The sequence below is a fragment of the Trachemys scripta genome, chromosome 4 (assembly GCF_013100865.1).
Source record: "Trachemys scripta elegans isolate TJP31775 chromosome 4, CAS_Tse_1.0, whole genome shotgun sequence".
NCBI lineage: Eukaryota > Metazoa > Chordata > Testudines > Emydidae > Trachemys > Trachemys scripta.
The window spans coordinates 73,637,241-73,655,988 of NC_048301.1; the positions used below are offsets into that span (position 1 = coordinate 73,637,241).

The 18,748-nt window shown below is 42.1% G+C and overlaps 1 protein-coding gene across 1 annotated transcript; it reads left to right on the forward strand.

Annotated features, from left to right (window-relative positions):
• The first annotated feature begins 5,675 nt into the window (after positions 1-5,675).
• On the forward strand, positions 5,676-18,203 carry LOC117876488 (astacin-like metalloendopeptidase). The gene is made up of 12 exons (XM_034768752.1): positions 5,676-5,744; positions 5,982-6,006; positions 7,396-7,458; positions 8,374-8,514; positions 10,052-10,169; positions 11,061-11,239; positions 12,543-12,624; positions 12,845-12,972; positions 14,604-14,719; positions 14,952-15,174; positions 15,547-15,665; positions 17,943-18,203. The coding sequence occupies exons 1-12, from the start codon at positions 5,676-5,678 to the stop codon at positions 18,201-18,203; spliced, it is 1,524 nt and encodes a 507-aa protein (XP_034624643.1).
• The last annotated feature ends 545 nt before the right edge of the window (positions 18,204-18,748 follow it).

Consider the following 18,748-nt stretch of genomic DNA (forward strand, 5'->3'; position numbering starts at 1 on the left):
ATTAAAACTGCAATTAATCGTGATTAATTTTTATTGCGATTAATTTTTTTTAGTTAATCGCGTGAGTTAACTGCGATTAATCGACAGCCCTAATTTTTTCATAAACTTGATTTGTACATAAATATGTCTCTGTCATACTGAGGCAAAAAAAGTTTTATTTGAATAAGCACTTATGTGTGAGTGAAATCTAAAGTATTTGGTATTTGCTACACCTAGTAAAGCAGTAGATCACTCTCCCTCAGGAGCAAGAGAGAAGCAGGAAGTAATTGTGACTGATCACCCCCAGAGTCACAAAATCCTCCCTGAGAGACACTTCCTTTCCAGGGCTCTTTCTGGGTGATGCAGCTATGTGTTACTCTATACTCAGGATATTCAGTAAATGCTCAATCTGGCCCTAAATGTTTACACAATCTGAGACCAACAGAAATATTTCAGTAAGAATGTTTTCAAAATAATTTTAATAGAAAGGGTTTGATTTTTATTTTAACAACTGACTGTTCCCCTGTTATGTAGTTAAGCTTACAAGCCTCTGGGCAGGGAGAATGGTGAAATTCTTTACTGTAATGGACAATGGGGGGATTTTGGAGGAAAGATCTAAGCAGATCAATTTTCAATATTTTTTGTCAAAGTTGGTGGTTGGAGTTGTCAGAGATGCGAGTCTGAACAAAGAATGGGATCCCAAATTTTAGCACCACAAAAGACAATGCTTTCAATTACACATATTGTAATACAATCAGATAATGAATGTATATCGTAAACCAGTCTAATTAGACTGAGATATGAAAATAAGAGATTATTGTTGATACTGTGCTTAAAGTCAGACCTTGAGGTCATATTTTACCTCTCCGGGATACCCACCTGAGTGCAGGTGACCTGTATTGTAAAACATAGTTGACCTACATTGTTGTGCCTGTTTACTTACACACTGCATTCAGCACTGGTTACTTGATGTCATGTATTGTACTGTGTGGCATTTGTACTGCCTGTCATTAAAATGAGAAATATTGCAAAAAAACAAGTGAAAATTGTATGCTATGTAATGGAGAAAGAATAAATAGTGGTAATTCATTGTGACAGGTGGTCATGGCCTGGTGGCAGCAGATTGGCAATATGCTAAAGAGCACTAGTACTACTGGCATTATTTTCAGCTAAATAACTTTACCATTAATTAGGGCTCAGTGCTTAGTAACCAATATTCACAACTTCCCAAGCAAATAAAGACCTACACACAAAACAAGAAACCATCCATCACCCTGAGAGAAACAAAGAAGCCTAAACTGCTCCCAACACACCTAGAACATTAGCAAACAAATAACCCAGTACCTCCCCGCAACGAGAACAAGAAAAATGTAAACAGAGAACAGTTTTGATGGAAAAGACTAAAAGCCCCATTTAGTCCATCCCCTGCATTTTGGGAAGGAACATCTATGTTTGAATAAGTACATTACCACTTAAGAGATGATACTAAATCTATCTATCGTATATGGCCCCCATTACTGTAGTTGTCTGAGTACCTCACAATCTGCTTTTAAATGTATTTAGTCTCACAACACCTCTATGAGGCAGTGCTATTATCCTAATTTTACAGGTGGGGAATGGGAGCACTAGGGCCCACTGGACTACAGAGTCATTCTCACACTCTCTGCCTCTGGTCCAATGACTGTTCCATTCTGAATCAGTACTTAAATAGTCATTGGGCCAGAATGTGAGAGAGAAGACTCTGTTGTCTAGTGGTTAGGGTACCCACCTGGGACATAGGAGACCCTGGGTCTGGTCCCCCTGTGCCAATCATGCTTTCATTATATCCACAGTAGAACAGCTTCAACAGGAGAGATTGAGAGAGCCCCACTTTGGAATATCACATAGCTCAGTGGTTAGGGTACTCACATGGAAGACCTCTAGTTTCAAATTTTTCTCCCCTTTAGTAGAGGAGGGGAATTGAACCAGGGTCTCTCACATCCCAAACAAGTACTCTTAGTCTGAGTTAGATGTTAGAAAGTGGGTGGTGGTAGAAGCACCCTCTCCTGCCATTTTGTGTGACATGATGCAGGCCCCTAACTCATTCCTGCAAGAGGTGCCTAAGCTGCTTGACTCCAGGTGGCTGGTTCCAGTTTGTGGGTCATTAAGCAGAGATAGGCAGCTCCCGGCAACTTAGATTTAGGTACCTATGTCCAAAAGAGAGGTGGGGCTAAGCACATACCCCTGTTGTCCAAATCTCCCATTGAGTAATTGAGGTGGCTCTGCACTTAGTGTGCTGGCTTTTGTGAATTGCATTCTAAGGTGCCCATCATTCTCCATTCCTCTATATATGGAGTCTATGCACCTAACTCAGCTTTGTGTATCACAGCATGTTCCTGTGATTTTATAGGAACTGCCCACTCCGGATGGCAATGTTTAAGTCCCTTCATGGCTCCTACCCAGAGAGATTAAGTGACTTGCCCAAGATCACATGGGAATTCTGTGGCAGAGAAAGGAATTGAACATAGATCTTCCAGCTCCCAGCCTAACACCAAGGATGTCATTTGTCCATCCTTCCTCTCTACACGCTGATTACTGCTGGGCTTAACATACCCAATAAATCATAACAATAAAAAAGCCCAATTACTTTCTAGGCATCCTTTGTTTTCAGCCACTGAACTATTCAGCTGTACAGAGGGGAGCCACCAAGCTACAGCACCAGAGAAATATGTTCAGAGATCCAGGTGTGTCTACCTCTGCTCAGGATAGTCTATGGATAGATCATCAAGTGCCTGATAGCAGCCAATGGCATTCAAGCTGCTTTATGAGGAATGGATTTTCTCATCCAAAGGAGGCTATTCCATAGGAAGATTTCAACAATGTGCTTTTTGGAAGGAAAAAATTTGCTGAAGTATTAGAAGAGGAGCTTAATGCATGTGAAGTAAAGATAAGCCAACTTTCTCTAACTAGAAAGGGAAGTCTTTTTACCAGGGATGTAGGAGGTGTCAAAAGTTAGTGGGGCCTCATGTGAAAGATCACCATAAAATTTTGGTTGCTTAGTTAGTGGATAGAAACCATCAGAGACTTATGCCACTAATGGCTATAAAGTTCCTGATAGCCCCGGATGGCATGTCATAGCATGGTTGTGGACACATGCCCTTTGGCTATCATAGAAGGAATGGAAGAGGCAGTGATAGTTCAAAATCCTGGATTAAGCTCTTTACTCCTGGGGAAATTCTGCACAAAAAAAATTAAAATTTTGCCCACAATATTTTCAAATTCTGCAAAATTCTGCATATTTTATTTATCAAAATAACACAATATAATCACACCAGTTTCAATTATTTTTGGTCATTTATTTCAAAATACCTGTCAGCAAGTACGTCTGTAACAATACAGACAACAAAAAAGATTCAGGAAATATTTTTTGACAAATAGATCCCTTACTAGGCATATTAATACAGAACTCTGAGTAATAATTCATTTAAACTACAATACAGAACCGTATTTCCCGCACCCCTCAGGAGCAGTGCAAAGGCTTGGGGGAATCAGGGGTAACGGAGGAGCTGAGAGAAAGGAAAGTGATTGCTGGGAAGGAGCGTGGGTATGAACTTGGTGGGTTGTTGGGTATGGGTGGGAAAAGTATAGAACAGGTTTTTTGGGGGGTGGGAAGAGGGGAATTGTTAGGAAGCTTCCCCTGTGCAGACCCTGGCTGACCCCTAGCCTTTCCCATTCAGTCAGACACATCTTACCCTATCCCCATTTGTCCCTGCACCTCCATGTGTCCTTGCACCCCCTGTCTATATGTGTGCCTCCACCCCCCAGACACCCATCTGGCCCTGCACCTCCCTCCCCTGTGTGGCCCTGCACTTCTACTCCCATTCAGCTCATTCCCCAGTTTGTCTTCCCCCACTAGCCCTTCTGAGCCCCCATCTGGCCCCCCAGCAGCCTCATGCTGTCTGTCTTCCCATAGTCCTTGTCTCCTGACCTGGCCCCACAGGCCCTGTGAAGAAGGCAGGTTCTTTCTCTTCCCTAGCTGGCAGGGAGCTGCTGCTCTGTTCTATCGCCACAGCGCCCTCTGGTGGGCAAGAGGCAGAGCTGCAGCAACTTTCCAGCAGAAGCTTTTTCTGTGCAAAAAAATAGAAGTATGCATGGCTCATTAATTATGCACACATGCAGTGGCGCGGAATTCCCCCCGAAGTAGCTCTTTATACTCTTCTACAGAAGAACCGGTGATAATAGATAATAAAATAGGATGGTTTGTAAAAGCTCTGATATACAAGTTAAAGCAAATGGAGCTACATCTGGAAGCACTTGATAGTTGCTTGTAAAATAGTTTTCTACCCATTTCTGTGCATTACCAGTAAAATACTGTGAAAAGAATACAATATTTTATATAAAGGGGTACATGCTTGACCCAATGCTGGGAGATTTTGCTCTGCAGCTACACTGGCTCAAAGGGCAGCTGAGCACTGAAGCCCTGAAGAAACTGAGAATATGCCCTTAACATTTGCCTTGTTCTGACTGGGAGTTATTAAAGAAAGAGGGATATGCCTATGCTCAAATTCTGAATCTACCATTGAGCCAAGCCTGCCAAAAGCTTTAATGTGGGAATGTATTTTGCATGGTCCTTAAATCTGAGTAACTTACCATCAATGAATCATTATTGAAATATTAAGCCTTTAATGTATAGCCTACAGCAGCTTAAAAGACAGACAACACAGTAATTATTATCTGGACTATTTTTTGGAAGTATGTAAAAAGCAACAGAGAGTCCTGTGGCACCTTTAAGACTAACAGAAGTATTGGAGCATAAGCTTTCGTGGGTAAAAACCTCACTTTTTAACGAGGTTATCTCCATACTGATTTATACCTGCCTCTGGAAATTTCCATTACTTGCATCTGAAGAAGTAAGGTTTTTACCCACGAAAGCTTATGCTCCAATACTTCTGTTAGTCTTAAAAGTGCCACAGGATCCTCTGTTGCTTTTTACAGATTCAGACTAACACGGCTACCCCTCTGATACTTGGAAGTATGTGTTTCCGCTTGTCGGAATCCTCCAATGATGAGATTAAAATCAGCATTGTTTTTGAAAAAGAAACTATCAGAATCAGTAATTTTAAAACCAAAATTTATGGTTTTGGGGAAATAAGTTACTAAATTTTATATTAATATAAGTGTTACATATATTTTATATTAGTGAAAACTATTTTTGTTTGGAATTCACTCTTTCCCTGTAGTATTCCTAATCCAGATGGAGCAGCTTTTTGATAATGCATGAGAACTGGAACAGGAAACTGCTTAGAAACTAAGATGAAACTGACTAGTCTATTTTCACTATCTGAGCTGAGTGAAATGCCAAAATAAGAAAACAGTAGATATGGAGAAATGGAGAAAAGTGAATTATAGTTACTAAATTCTTTTAGTTTTAATAACCAAAGGTATTGTAATGATTTTTTAAAATTGTATTAATGTTCATCTGACACTGTCATTTGTGATAAGACTCTGGACACCTTTCTCCAGAGCTCTCTCATGTTTGTTTTAAAGTCCATTGTTTCTCTAATTCTCTGTTTCTGGCAACAGATTGGCCACACCTTCTTCTTGCATGAATAGTCATAATCTGGTAGAGGCACAGCAAGGTACCAAAGAGTTTAAACAGATATCTCCAGAACTGTGAGTCATAGTCACTATTACAGAGAAGTTTTCAGAGGTTGAGGATGGACTTGAAAATTCAACTAGCCCTTTTTGCATCTCACTTTTATTTCAGTGTAAGCTTCCCTATCCAGGTGAGAGTAAAACAGAAGAGCCATTCACAGATTTGTTTCTTGTATGTGATTTTTATCTCTTTGCTGGATGGCTGGGATACCTTTCCCACCCTCTATCCTTTTAACATGCTAGGAAATAAGTTGGGACAATTATTTTTAATTAATCTGAATTTTTTGATTCTTTTCAGTTTTCCTTTTTCCAGATGTGTTACATTTCTGACAGAACTGGCATGTGAAAAAAATGTATTTTTCTTGCAGGTGAACACTGAACAAAGCTATGAAGGTAAGTGTGATTTATACAATACTAGAAAATTACTGTAATCAAAAAACCAGGAATGTACCAGCCTTCTTACTGAGCTGAAATCATTTAAATTTAAAGTACATACATGCAAAGAGCTTGGCATATCTTACTGTTTCAGGTTACAAATATTCCTAAATGGTACTTGTGTTGCACCCTGTTATTTATTGCTTCTTAAATAGAAAATATTCTCTCCTAATGTCCATTATTAACGCTCCGTTATTAGGACTTCCTTGGTATGAAGTTAGACCACTTTGCCATTAGTTTCTAGAGCTGTTCTTGTCATCCTTCCTCTCTGCTCCAGACTGAAAGCACTTTGCTTTATTGTGAACTTCAAATAGCAGCTTTACTTCTTTTGCAATTACTTTTTAATCTTAATTGAGTTTCTTAACAGTTTTCTAAGAACAGTTTTAACTGAGGCAAGTTGTTTAGTGCATGTGGGAAACTAATATACAATCCACATAAGATGAAAGGTTATAATTGACATCAGGGAGCATATGAGGACATCTTGAACTGTAAGCTAGAGCCATTTGTCCTCAGAACACTGAAAGAATTATGTGGTATTACACTATTGCGCACAATATTTTTGAAATGTCTATATTATATGATTAGGGTATTTACAAATGAGGCCATTTTTGAGGGAGATCATATAAAATGGGTTTTAAGAAAGGGCAAATGATTGGCTAACAAGGGTTATTAGGACCTGATCTCCACTGTGATCCTCTAGCCCCATTTACACTTCTACAAATTGAGTGCAAAATGGGTGAAAAATGCTACCACCAGCATGAGTGCAAAATTCAGATTTGGGAGCATTTTACACCCACTTTGCTCAGGTATAAATGATGACACAAAGTTCAAGACAGCGGAGAGTCAGGTCCTCACTATCTAATTATATCAGTCTAATTATATAGCACCTTCCGTTCTGAATAATCATAAACTGCTTTTGGACTTATCATTTGTACTGCAGTAGTACCGAAAGGTCTGAGTCGGGATCAGGGTCCCTTTGTTCTGAGCACTGTCCAAAGGCATAGTAAAGAGTCCCTACCCCCAGTGAGTTTACAATTAATTTAGGACTAAAAACAAGTGAGTGTAATTAACAATAGGAAGGAGCGTGGGAGGGAGGACAAGGTTAATTGTGATAAGAAAGAACACAGTTACAATAGATTTGCCTTTTATACTGTTACAGCATCACACAAAGGATATAATTCTGGCCCCATTGAAATCAATGGCAAAATTCCCAATGACTTCAGTAGGGTCAGAATTTCCCCCGATATTGAGAAGAACATGCCAGGTACCCAGGTGCTGTATTTTTATAATCCACTTTCTCACACTGTTCAAGCATAAAAAGTTTCACATCCTTGATATCTCTTGCAGGAGTTGCCTTCCCAGAGAGTGAGGAAGAATCCATTTTTAGTTTAATTTTAAAATCCAATAAAGGTAATCAATTTAAAACAAAATCCAGTGAATATGTTTCTTATGATTCTTTACATGAACTATCCTTTATAAATTTAGAAGGACTAGGAAAAATCCCTGGAAAGATTTGACAGAACCTTGTATTGAAAGTATGACTCAGTTTGTTTAAATTACATTGTATTATACAGAACTCTTTGTTCTCAGATTTCTCCTTCTTTTTGGCCTTGGGTGTGCACACCTTGCTCCCAGTGCTGTAAGTATAGCTACGTGAAATATCAGCAAAATCCCCAAACCACAAGGAAGTAATCTGGTTCCAGGTTTTGTTGCAAAATGGAAACTCAGACCAGAGTAATTGAAAAGTTTGCTCAGGTTCACAAATCTTGCAAGCATAAAAGGGGCTCCATTTCAATTGAACCCAAGTGATACTCTGTTTAGCTATGTAATGGGGCAAAACCTCTGGCACTGAATATTTTTGGACCCAAATATGAAACTAAGTGGTTTGGGCTTGAATTTTTGGGGTCATTCATAGTTACTGGGTTTCAAACACTGCTAGTTACGAGATCTGAAGTCAATGTCATTTTTAATTTAAACTTCAGAATCTTATAATTAGAGATCAGCGTGAGCCGTGAAGCTAGGATGCATGCCTGATTTCGGACATGGACTTCCCAGACTTCAAAGGTGTTCTGAATTGGGGTATAGGGTCAGGCCTAGTCCTACTTCTAATCCTATGAAAATGCACCCAAACTGTACAGACTGCAAGTCTGAAGCTCTGTTAGTGGGTTCTCGTGACATTCGGAATCACCTGTGATCTGTTCTCACATTGGCAGAACAAGGCCCTTGGTGGAACTTCAGTCACTATATGTACGGTAGGATACCCACGGTTCTGTTTTTTAAGTATTTTTTAACTGAGAGTAACAGTTATTTTTTTCATCTACACAGGCAGCAAAACCCGTTTATATGAAGGTGACATTACCCCAAAAAGACATCGCAATGCCATAGTCTGTCCATTTAACTGGTGCTTTTGGCCCAAATCATCTAATGGACTCGTCATCATCCCCTATGTCATCTCCTCTTCCTACAGTAAGATTTCATTCTAACATTGCTAACATGGATGAGGAGTTGCCAACTAGCAGCCTCCCAGGCCAGTTTTTTCTGCCCATGAAGAGCTATTGAGAGCATAGGACTTGTATTTCAGCATGGAACATTCAGCACAATGATGCGGCTGCATTAAGAGTTGCATTAATTAATGTTCTGCTGGCTCTGTCAAACACCTTCCCATAGAATAGAATGAATCACTGGAATACTTCCTCCCCCTTCCCACACCTCATCCCCACACCGCACCCCCCCACACACCCAGACGAGAGAAGAGAAAAAAGGCAACAATCTCTCCCTCCCATCAGCCAAGAGGTGAAGGGGAGGAGGAGAAAGAGGGAAAAAGAAGAGAGATAGGGAGGTGAAAGTCCTCTCCTTTCCAGATGCCAGGCCAACGCTTGTGGGCACGGAGTAGAGGAGAGAGCCAAGAGATGCCCTTCCTCCCAGCCAGAGGTGGATTAAGTTTTAATAGGGCATGGGTCAATCAGGCTTTCAGGCCACCCCGCCTCCAGTACACATCCACCAAAAATCTGTAGGGACCTCCTGAGGAAGACTTTCTCCCAGCCTCTTCCCCTTGGCCAGATGTTGGTGAGTGTGTGGTAGGTAGATTTTTCTCCTTCATCCTGAGTCCTCTGCACAAACTTATCTTTTCTGTAGATCACTCCTAATGCCACATGTAGCAATTGGGCTCTGAAGCTGGCCTCTTAAGACAACATATGCAGTAGCTTGTATGGGCTTTACTTCACACACAACTGCCCCGCTGTTACCCTCCTAAGGTTTCCACTTCCCTGGATGCCAGAAGGCCAATGATGGGACACAACTTTCCCTCCAGCTCTTACCATTCTTCCCCCATCCTAGGTGTTAGTGTTGGGTCTCAGCAATTCCTTTTCCCCTGTCCCATTTGACCACAGGGAGAAGGAGGTTTCCCAGTTCCTTCCTGTGGCCTCCCACATGGGCATACGAACACTCCAACACTACTGGATCTTTGTGCTGAGCTAGCTAATTGGTGCCTAGTTTCCTGTACTTGCTGTTAGACAATAGGAGCCAAGTGAGAAACAGGTCAGTTGGAGATAAGGCAAATAGACCCTTGGGGTGAGCTGCTGCTCCCACCACCATCACCATGTGTGATGGAACTTTGCCGCCCAGGGCTCTATGGTCTCAAATCCATAGCTCCTTCTTAAGTCAGGGTCTGGGCTATGATGCTCTAAAGATCTTGCCTTAGAGCCTGATGTTGCCGGTGCTGTGCATAGGGAGTCCCATTGCAGTCAACGGGAGCCTTGTGTGCAGAGCACTTTCAGGATCAGGCCCCTATTTCACCATTGTAGCTAGAATGTTTGTTCATTTATGTAAATATATTTGTTAATGAGGTGCAGCCCTATGGCTTCTGGCAAGTTGTTAGTGCCAGAGAACTAGGCTATTGCTGCCCTAAAGCATCTCTCTTTCTCTGTCTCACACACACACACACAGAAGTGTGCTAATGACTCCAGTTTATATTAACTAAGGACTATATCTATTCCTCCCCCAGCTCATGAGGAGAAAGCTCTGATTGTTGGTGCCATCCAAGAATACGAGACCTTGACTTGTATTCACTTTGTAGACCGCACAACGGAAACTGACTATATATATATTTCTCCTAAGGATGGGTAGGTCCCGGTGCACTGAGTCTGTCGCTTTTTTATTTATAAAACTAATTGTGAGTAAAATGAGTACTCCTAGACTTGAGGGACTACTCATTGGCTTGATCCAGAGCAGAGAGAATAGGCATTAAGCAATTAGATCTTCCTGACATTGTTGATGCACCTCAATCTTGATCTGCAGCCCCCCTGATATTCCAGTCCTATCTCTCCACATCAGCTTAGCCCATAGGCCATGTATCTTGACATATGGCACCTTCTGCTATTCCTTTCATGCTTACACCCCAATGCAACCAAAGTACCTCACTTCTGACCTCCAGCACCCCTGATGTTATAACAGAATCTGATCCCTACAGACTCCCATTAACTTCAATGGACTTTGGATCAAGTTACTATTCCTGACTCAAAGCAAGCATAGACCTGGCCCTTCTTGAGTAGAGACAGCCAGTGAATTGGTTAGTGAAGCAGGTAGAAACTTTAACAGACTTGTTTTCACTTGTAATCTAAAGTGGGATTTTTACCTATCTCTCTGAAGGTGAGCGTTCCTAGCTTGGCTTAGTAACTGTGACAGGTACTGCACTTTCCACATGCTGTTCACAGCTCACACATTTTGAAGGGTTTTAAACAATTTCTTTCTTCTATGGATTCTGTTCAAGAGTAAAATTATAGCTACAAACCAGCTCAAAGTGCACACTAATGTTGGCTGAAAAGTCCAATCACTGGGCAAGAATTAAAAAAAACAAAAACTCCCCCAGGAACAGAAAGATTTTGCTAGCCAGCACAGGTGATTATTTCTGCAGCAACAGCCCCTGAACCAGTCAGCTGTGGATTGCAGTTAGGGTTAGCACCAGCCTTTGGGTTTCATCAGCAAATTCTGAATGATATTCTCTCATTCTCTAGCTGCTGGTCTTACTTTGGAAAGGTTGGGGGCTCCCAGGTGGTGTCAGTGCACAAAGGGGGTTGCATGAGAAAAGGAATCATTCAGCATGAACTAAACCATGCACTGGGGATGCTGCATGAACAGAACAGGAACGACAGGGACAAATATGTAGTGATTGCATGGCAGTACATTAGTCCAGGTATGTACCATATTATATACTTGAACTAGTTTGACCGAGAGAGAGAGAGAAATGATACTAACTCAACTGTTCTGAGGCCTAAAGTATTACGTTCTGAACCTGTAACTTTTCCTCAAAGTAAATTCCCCACTATCAGGGGCTGACTGTGCAAGAGTGTAGAGCTGGCCTCCCCATTAAGTGCCCCGAAAAAGGTGCAAAAAGTAAAAAATCAGTTCGTAAATGTCTCATCTTGATGATCATTTGAATATGGATTTACTTAGCTCTTCAACTCTGTGTTTGAAAATAGAAGCACTGCACTGTAATTTCTTGGCATTCTTTATTCTATTTATTTATATGGCCACCATCACCAAAGTATCATCCCTCCATTAACACCATGAGAGGCAAAGAAATATGATTAGCCCCACAACACCCTTGAGGCATAGGCCCTGACTCCGTGGGTGCTGGAGCACCCATGGAAAAAAATTAGTGGGTGCTTAGTACCCAGGGGCAGCCAGCTCCCCTCCAGCCACCCCAGCACCTCTGACCTGGCGGTGGCCCCACTGATCAACTCCTCCCTCTCCCTCCTAGCGCCTCCCACCCGCCGCAGATTAGCTGTTCCATGGAGTGCAGGAGGCGCTGGGAGGGATGGGGGAGGAGTGGGGACAGGGCGTGCTCTCGGGGAAGGGGGCGGAACTAGGCAGGAGGATATGGGGCGGGGGTGGAGTGGCGTGGGGGCAGGAAAGGGTGGAGTGGGAGTGGGCCCTGGGGTTGAACAGGGGTTGAACACCCCAAGGGAAAGAAAGAAACTGCTGCCTGTGTCGTGAGGTAGTGAAGTGCTATTATTCTTATTTTACAGATAAGAAACTGAGGCACAGGGTAATTAAATGGCATACAGGAATTCTGTGGCAGAACTAGGAATTGTTCCCCTATAGCCTGAATCCCAAGCCAGTGCCTTAACTTCATGGCCATCCTTCCCCATTCAATATGAACATGAAGAGAGTTTAGGTAACCCACAGGTCAGAGTGTGTTACACACCCCATCTGTGTCCAGTCCACAGACAATATGGGCACAGAGGTGGATGCAAATCACATACAGTACTGACTAGTGGGTTGCACATATAATGCCAAATACACAAATGTAGATGACTGTAACCATAGATCTAAAGCATATTACCTTTTCATTTCAGTATGTGATTGTCTCTTACTGCAAAGTGTGAAGGATGCTATGTTGATTTGATGTAGAAGTAGAAATTGTTGCTGTGCTGATTTAGTTTGTTACTGGACTATGATTCACCTTTTAAAACATGATGTATTGTAACTGACAGGTGATTTTTATCACTTTAAGCCAACCAGAGCCAATAACCTGGGCCTCAAGTATGACTATTCCTCCGTGATGCACTATCACAGGTAAGAGAATGAGGTTAGGTTGATATTGCATTATCAAACACTGATTGGTTAGTAGCATCTGAACTGTAAATATAAAAAGGCAATGTTTAATTTAAAAGTATATTTTTCAGAATATTACACTCAAAAATAGTCCAAATTAAATAACTCTGCACAGTTTTGAAGGTAAAACAATGGAAAAACTCAGTGAACTTCTAGGTTGTTATTCTTCATATCACTACAGATTTGCTTTCTCCAATACATCTGGAAAGGCAACCATTACACCATTCCCTGATAGCACAGTGCCCATTGGACAGAGGTTTGGACTGAGTAACCTAGATGTGGCCAAAATCAATAAGTTATATGAATGTGGTAAGTAAGCCCAATATTACTCCTTATTCATTTTAATCCACTCTTGTGCTACGATCTCATGCTTTAAAAATAAATATATTTTGTACAGTCTCTGAATGGAGCAATACAATCAATATGCAACAGATTCCAGGCCTGTGAGTTCATGGTGCAGATCTGTGGATTAGTTGGCATATACTCCCCTAGAAGATGATTGCAATCTGTGATAAAAATGGGTGAAATGTGAAACCCAAATGATAGAGCAGCATTTAAAAAAATGTAATTGCTCATCATATTGGTTTTTGCAAATCAGCTGGGCAGTTAGGGAGAGCCCGTGTAGAGATCAGACATTCGCACATATCTGTGCAGTAATGCACATTTTAAAAGCCATTTGTGGACATGGATGGCATTTCTGGAATGACAAGAGGCAGTTCCTCTGGAAAAAGTTCCAGGATGAGCTGGGATGGAAGGAAAGATCCTCTGGAATAACCAGCCAAACAAAGGAAAAATCAAAGGCCCCCTGCTCAACACTAATTAATTTAAGCATATAGAGCAGTGGTTCTCAACACGCAGGCTGCTTGAAGCCCAGTCAGCACATAGTTGCAGCTCATGTGACATCCTCAGGGCCATACAGGTAGTATATATATCCTGTGGGTGCATCCCACATAACGAGCTGCATATGACAGGTTTCAGAGTAGCAGCCGTGTTAGTCTGTATCCGCAAAAAGAACAGGAGTACTTGTGGCACCTTAGAGACTAACAAATTTATTTGAGTGTAAGCTTTCGTGGGCTACAGCCCACTTCATGCATAGAATGGAACACAAAGAAAGAAAGAAAGAAAGAAAGAAAGAAAGCTGCATATGAGGCCCACAGTGGTAAATAGGTTGAGAACCACCAATATAGAGGATAGCATATAGAGGTAAAATTCACCCCAGTGCCAGTATGCAAACCTCTGCACATAGGGCTTATGGGAGGCTTAGCTGGTGCATATCTGCCCTTTTGCTGGCCCCATGCACAGTAGTGAATTCACCCTGGAAAGTATACATAGTCCCAAATCCACCCTCGGTCCCATAACAACTTGTATGGGTAAAGACTTTGGCAACTGATGGCTGGGGGGAGGCTGCAACAGCAGACAGCTGCTGGGGATTGGCCCAGGCTAAGAATGTGGTACAGCCAGATTGGCCGAAGGATGCGTTGATTCAGTAGCCTTCATCAATAGGGCTTTTCTGTAGCCCCAGAATATCCCACAGCTGTTGTAGCCTCAGCCATCGACTAAAGCTGTCCTCCTCAAGAGGGAAACCCTGATAAAGTGTTGCAGCTTCATTACTGGCCACCATGCCTCATGGTGAATCCTCCCAGTGGAACAGGGCGGGACCAGGCTAGCATATGGAGATGTCATTTCTACCACGCTACAACAGGTTGAGTGAATGTGTCCCCTAGTGGTTATAGATAATCAGAAGGAGACATTCCCTTCTGGATTCCAACCCTTTGTAAGAAGTCAAATTAAACTGTCCTCCCTTACATGTGTTTCCATATCAGACTCATTACTTTGTCTGGAAATTAAGAGTGTGTGTATCATACTGAGAACTTAATTCTATTATTGCTTTTTCTGTGCATCCAGTATCATTAAGATCTTTTCATTCTCCCCATCCCCAGAGATCCATAGTACTTTGCTCTCTAATTTGACTGGAAGTTTTTCCTCTACTATCTACCGGTCATCATACCCAAAGAATACCAACTCTGTATGGCTGATTCGTATCCCAGCAAACAAAGTAAGAAGTGGCTATGGAATGAAATGCTCTTTGCTGACTGTTGAGGGCTAACTGTGCAATTGGTTTCCAGGAGCTCTTATAAATGAAAATTGAACTTATGAGATAAACATTTTAGATGAAATACTTTTACTTGAGCAATTGAACTAATAATAAAATCAACCCAGCTGCTAGGAGTGAACTGTTGGAAGAGTTGGAGCTGTGTTGGTAAATCCTTTCATGATCTTTTCTCCAGATTTTCCTGCAGTTTAATTCCTTATATATCCAGTCCTCCTCAGACTGTGCTTCCAACCATATTCTGGTTTACGATGGAGGCAGCAGGAGAGACACTGTTTTTCTGAACAAATTGTGTCGACCAAAGCAGCTCCCCGCAGTAGTGTCTTCTGGGAACATGATGCTTGTGGAGTTGGTCAGTGATGGCACCAAATTGCCCAAATTTAAGGCTTCTTACAGTTCTGGTAAGTCTCCAGTCTCTCCCAATAAGATCTGAGACCATGTCTGACAACTTTCATTTATGCCTCAGAGCTGTGGATGATTATTTTAAATCAAACGCAAGACAAATTACATTAAAAATGTTCAAGTGACGATGATGCAAGGCGTAGCCATTACAATGGGATGGAAAAAAGTCCTTCAGTGGGTGTATTTTGTACAGGTTGCTCAACCCCTCTTTATACTGCTAGAGTGGCATAAGGAGGCCTCCTTGTAAGGCATAATCCATGTCAATGTATGCATAGGGTTATGTGTCTGCGTGGACATCTCTGCGTGGGAATCTGTGTGTGTTTGTGTATAAGGGGGTCCACATGTACATTTAATCCCTTTTCTGTTCCCAGTGCAATGTGGCAAGACTTTTACTGCCATGAATGGGACATTTGAGTCTCCACTGTATCCTTCTCATTATCCTCCGCTAACAGACTGTGCCTGGATAATGATAGCACCAGAAGGATCCAAGGTGAGCTGAGGTTACCTGCTGTAGGGCTGCCCTGGAGATACAAGCAATGGCAAATCAAATGGATTCTGCTCAGTAGAATATCCAGCAGCTGTTTGGAATGTCAAATTATCAAACTGGAAGGGCATGCTTCTCCTCTGTGCCCACTGAGAACCTTGGCGCTGTCCCTGGTTCTTCTCTGCCCAATCCAGGCACAAGTTAAAGCTGCAAAAGGGGCACCTTTAGGTTTACTACTCCCAGAAAGCCTTTCACCGGTGGAGAATGAGGCATAGCAGAACCTCCTTCTGCCACCTACCTTCCCCTTCTCTCCCCACCCCTAACTTGCCCTCTCTTTTTCTACCCTGGTTGGTACACAGGCAGAATTCTCCAGATAGTTTCTCCAGCTGATTTAAGTTCATTTTCTACTGCAACCTGTCTGGATTTAAAATATCTGTGTAAGAGGGTTGGTTTCAGTGGGCACAGAACTGAGAGAGAACATTCTTGAACTTGCCTTTTTCAAAGAAAATGAATAAAATTGTGGGGAACCGCACCTACTTTGCAGGTAGGGGATCATCACCTGCCTACCAGTGCAACAAATGGAGGAAGGCTTGAATTTTCTGACCTGTTTAAACATCATCTACTTTTTTAAAGTAAAGCCAAACCAGACTAATGTTTTTGTGTTTCTAGGACACACCGGGGTGAAAAGAACAGGAGTATTTGTGGCACCTTAGAGACTTACAAATTTATTTCAGCATAAATTTGTTAGTCTGTAAGGTGCCACAAGTACTCCTATTCTTTTTGCGGATACAGACTAACATGGCTGCTTCTCTGAAACCTGACACAGGGGTGAGTGAGTTGAGTTAATGGCAATTTCACCAAGATATAATGAAATATTGCTGGAATTTTCCAGATATAAACCAAATTAATGCAGATCCATACATCTCTATCTCCATGACTATAACAGGGCTCAAAAAATAACTAGATAAGTTCATGGAGGATAGGTCCATCAATGGCTATTGGCCAGAATGGGCAGGGATGGTGTCCCTAGCCTCTGTTTGCCAGAAGCTGGGAATGGGCGACAGGGGATGGATCACTTGATGATTACCTGTTCTGTTCATTCCCTCTGGGGCACCTGGCATTGGCCACTATTGGAAGACAGGATACTGGGCTAGATGGACCCTTTATCTGATCCAGTATGGCCATTCTTATGTTCTTACAGTCTCCAAACGGGACACATTAGCATGCTGACTTACCACCTGTCAGTGTGAGCCCATCAAGTCTCACAAGCAAACAGCGCTGAGCCTAGTTAATATTTGAATAGGAGACCTCCAAGGAAAACTCAGGAAAATGCAGGAACATAAGAACATAAGAGCGGCCATACTGTGGAAGTGGTGTTGGTGACTCAGTAAGTAGCTTTCACACCTCTGAGTCAGAACTGACCTGTTGCCACAGCATGGTGTTTGCTTTGTGGATGGCGATGCCATCTTTCAGATAAAATTTAACATTGAGGTCCAGATCCCCTGTGGTTACTAAAGATCCCATGGCACATTTTGTAAGAGTTGGGCCATTAGGCCTTAAAATCTTGAAAACAAGCATCACCTCTTAAGGGCTCTGAGCCAAAGGATGACAACCATGTTAAACTAGCTCCCAGCTCTTTGCTTCTCTCTGATCTTTCATCCCTCATCACGGCTTCTGAATAAACCTTCTCAGACTTCTCTGATGCTCCATTCCTCCAACCTACCACAGTGTCCTCTCACGTCTGCCCAAACTCTTAGAAACTGGCCAGTCCTGTAGAATTAAAACCCCACAGGATTAGCCAGTGCACATAAGGTTAGCATTGGTGACCTGTCCACGTTTCAGCTTGAGTAATTACATTCTAGTCACCTAAATATCTTCACCCATTGGATATGGATTTGCCCTCCTTTCCTATTACAATTGTACATATACAGCTGTTGTGCAGTGAAAAGCAGTTGCTATGGTGCACCATCAGTGATGAGTGTAAGGGATCCCTTTGTATAGTTTGGGATGAAAGGGACTATCTAAATATTGTTATTTCCAGTAGTGCCCACATTGTGCTAGGCCTGTACAAATGCTAAAGGCCCTGCCTAAACGGCTTGTTATTGGATAAATCATCAGGTTACTCCTGCAGAGAATTTGGCTCATTATTAATTGAATGTTTTCCGGCTCCCTAACCCATCCAATAATATCTCAACAGGCTGCCATTAATGGCTGTATGATTCACAGAAATGATGCACTGAGAACATAGTGGAGATGTCCACTTTGCTTGTCTCTCACTGACAGATATCATTGACTATATTGTCCTTCCTTCTGGAGGATTCGTTTCAATGCCAACATGACTACCTGGTTATTTACGATGGAGGTACAACCACAGCCCATTCTGAGGGTAAATACTGTGCGAATGACATAGTTCCAGGCTTCATCTCCTCTGGAAACTCAGTGCTTGTCCAGTTCCACAGTGACTACTTCCTGCAGTATCTTGGATTCCAGGCTGAATACTCATTCAGTAAGTATGAAGGCAGTAAGGAATGCAGTGTAATCTAGTAAACTGAGCATGGGGTTGGGGGCCAGCAGCCCCTAAATTCTAACCCCAACTCTGCAGCTGACTCACTATGTGACATCAGGCAACATTTTCAAAGCCTAAAGTTAGGCTTCCCCTGACTTCAGTGGGAGCAGGAGGTATTTAGACCTGGAAATCAGGCGACTAATTTCAATGCTTGAATATGACTCTAAGTGCTTTATTTCTGCCCAAGTTTGAAAATGTTGGTCTTTGGCCATGACCTCTGCATCTGTTTCTCTATCTGCAAAATAGGTATAGTAATGCCTGCCTCACACACAGGAGGGTTGTGTGGTTTAGCAAGACAATCTTTGAAAATATAAAGCTCTGTGAAATACTAGTATTACTACTTTGCAGTAGAGTGTAGTGGTTAGAGCTGGGGAGGGGGACTCAGGTGACCTGGGTTCTAATCGCAGCTCTGACACTGACTTTCTGAGAGTCACTTCCCCTCTCTGTGCCTAAATTTCTTCACCTGTAAAATGGGGTTTAATCGTACAGACCCACATTTGTAAAGTACTTTGATATCTGCAGA